Here is a 2,045-nt window from a genome sequence, read left to right on the forward strand (position 1 = left end):
CACTCGAACCTTAGGGGCCCCCTTGGGGGCCCCCATAGGCCCTAAGCCTAGGGGCCCCCTTACGGGCCCTAAACCCTGAGACTAAGGGCCCCCCTTGGGGCCCCAAGCCTAAGGGCCCGTTTGGGGGCCCCCTAAGGGCCCCCAAGGGCCCTAAGCGAAGGGGGGACCCTCGGAGGCCTAAGCCAATCGGGGGCCCCCAGGGGGCCCCCCTGTATGGGCTCTTAAGCAGCGTTGCTGAGCATCCGTTTGATTGTGTGGATTTGGTTGGATATGCCTGAGGTTTGATAGATATATTTTAGGGTTTAGGGTTTAGGGTTTAGAAGCCTCCTCCTCTACCTCTACCCCCTCTACCTCCTCTGCCTCTAGCATTTCTCATGTTCATCGCTCTACGCATGCCTACTAAACCTAGAGGCCTTCGTCCTTTGCTTCTGTCTGCAAATTTAAACATTGGGGCATGTCTCAGCATATCTGGGAATATAACCATTTGGACCTAAACAACACACACAATAACACACTTTCTAGGGTTTAGGGTTTAGGGTTTAGGGTTTAGGGTTTGGGAATGGGTGGAGGGGATTCAGTTTGTCGCACAGGAAACCATAAACCCTAAACCATCAACCCTAAACAGATAAAGGCATATGCATGCAATATATAGGTTTCAACGAAACCACAAACCCTAAACCCTAAACCCTAAACCCTACTTGGCTCCCTCGGATGTAGACCTGCTCGAGAGACAAGACCTTCCCATCCTTGTGCGTTACAGACACCCCTTGAATTAACATATTCATATTATCTTCTGCATTTTCTAAAGTGCCTCGGTAGAGAGACCCTGAGCACAAACCCCAAACCCTAAACCCTAAACCCTAAACCCCCAGAGTATAATGGTTGTAATAGCGCCTCTCGCACGCCAGACGAGGCAGCCAGCCACGTCCTGCCGCAGAGGCTACTGCCCTTATTGCTGCTGCTGCTGCTGCTATTATTGCTGCTGCTGTTCCTGCTGCTATTATTGCTGCTGCTGCTGCTGTTTCTGCAGCAGGAGCAGCTCCTCCCACTGCTCCCGCTGCAGCTTTGTGCTGTTGATATTTGCAGCTGCTTTGAGGGTTTAGGCTGCAATCAGGAGAAAGAAATGCGAGAAAATGTTGCTGTAGTTGGGGTGTATGTACATACCCGTCTTTGTTTCAACAGTGATGGTGTGGCCGAGCCCCTCGTGAAGGAGCTTTACAGGGATGCCGATGGAGGCAACTTTCGCCATTTCCTTGCAATATAATTAAAAATAAACAATTTATATGAAAAGAGAACAAAAAAAGGATGAAAATAAAGGGTCTTAAGAACCCCCCCACTTACACAACTCTGGCATACATTCAATATGTTGAGGTGTACATACACCTCAAGATTGCAGCAGAGATGCAAGAAGCAGCAGATCTTAGAAATTATATCTTTTTATTTAATTCTTTCTTTTTAAACTTTTTATTTCTTTCTTTTCGCAGCTTTACCCAGCTGTACGTACACCTCAAGCTCTCCCTTTCTGGGGCTTTAGGGCAGCTCTCTTTAAAGCCCCAAGTGTACTGTTAACTAATTGTCTTAGTTTGTTGTTATTATTCGCCGTATTTCTTCTCTTTAATGTCTATATTTTTAAACAAATTAATAAATTAAACCTCAAATTATATTAATAACGAGAAAAAGAAAAAAAATGCATATATTATAAGAAACTTAACACCCCCCCTCCCCCAAGACTCCTAGTGCCCGCGTTCGAACCCCGCCTCCGCTTATTTTATTTAATTAAATATTATTTTACTTCACTTGGGGGTTAAAGACCAGCAAATGTTCTCACTATACCCTGCCTAGCATGCAGCAACAGCAGCAGCAGCAGCAGCAGCAGTGTTACAGCAGCAGCAAAACAAGAAGAAACAGCAGCACTGACAGCAGCAGATGCCGCAGCATTTGTATGTGTCTGATGAACGGGTTGAGTCGATATTATAAGAATAAGCCTACCAACTGTGCCTACAGCAACATATATATATATATTTACATATATATATATATATATA

At 45.6% G+C, this 2,045-nt stretch overlaps 1 protein-coding gene across 1 annotated transcript; it reads right to left on the reverse strand.

Annotated features, from left to right (window-relative positions):
- Positions 1-316: 316 nt before the first annotated feature.
- On the reverse strand, positions 317-1,249 carry EAH_00049060 (small nuclear ribonucleoprotein, putative; the record flags this gene model as incomplete). Its single annotated transcript, XM_013391366.1, has 3 exons — positions 317-490; positions 720-826; positions 1,165-1,249. 3 exons carry the CDS (start codon positions 1,247-1,249, stop codon positions 317-319), a joined length of 366 nt encoding a protein of 121 aa, XP_013246820.1.
- Positions 1,250-2,045: the final 796 nt, after the last annotated feature.

The sequence above is a fragment of the Eimeria acervulina genome, genomic scaffold, assembly GCF_000499425.1.
Source record: "Eimeria acervulina Houghton genomic scaffold, Eah_scaff786, whole genome shotgun sequence".
Lineage (NCBI taxonomy): Eukaryota > Apicomplexa > Conoidasida > Eucoccidiorida > Eimeriidae > Eimeria > Eimeria acervulina.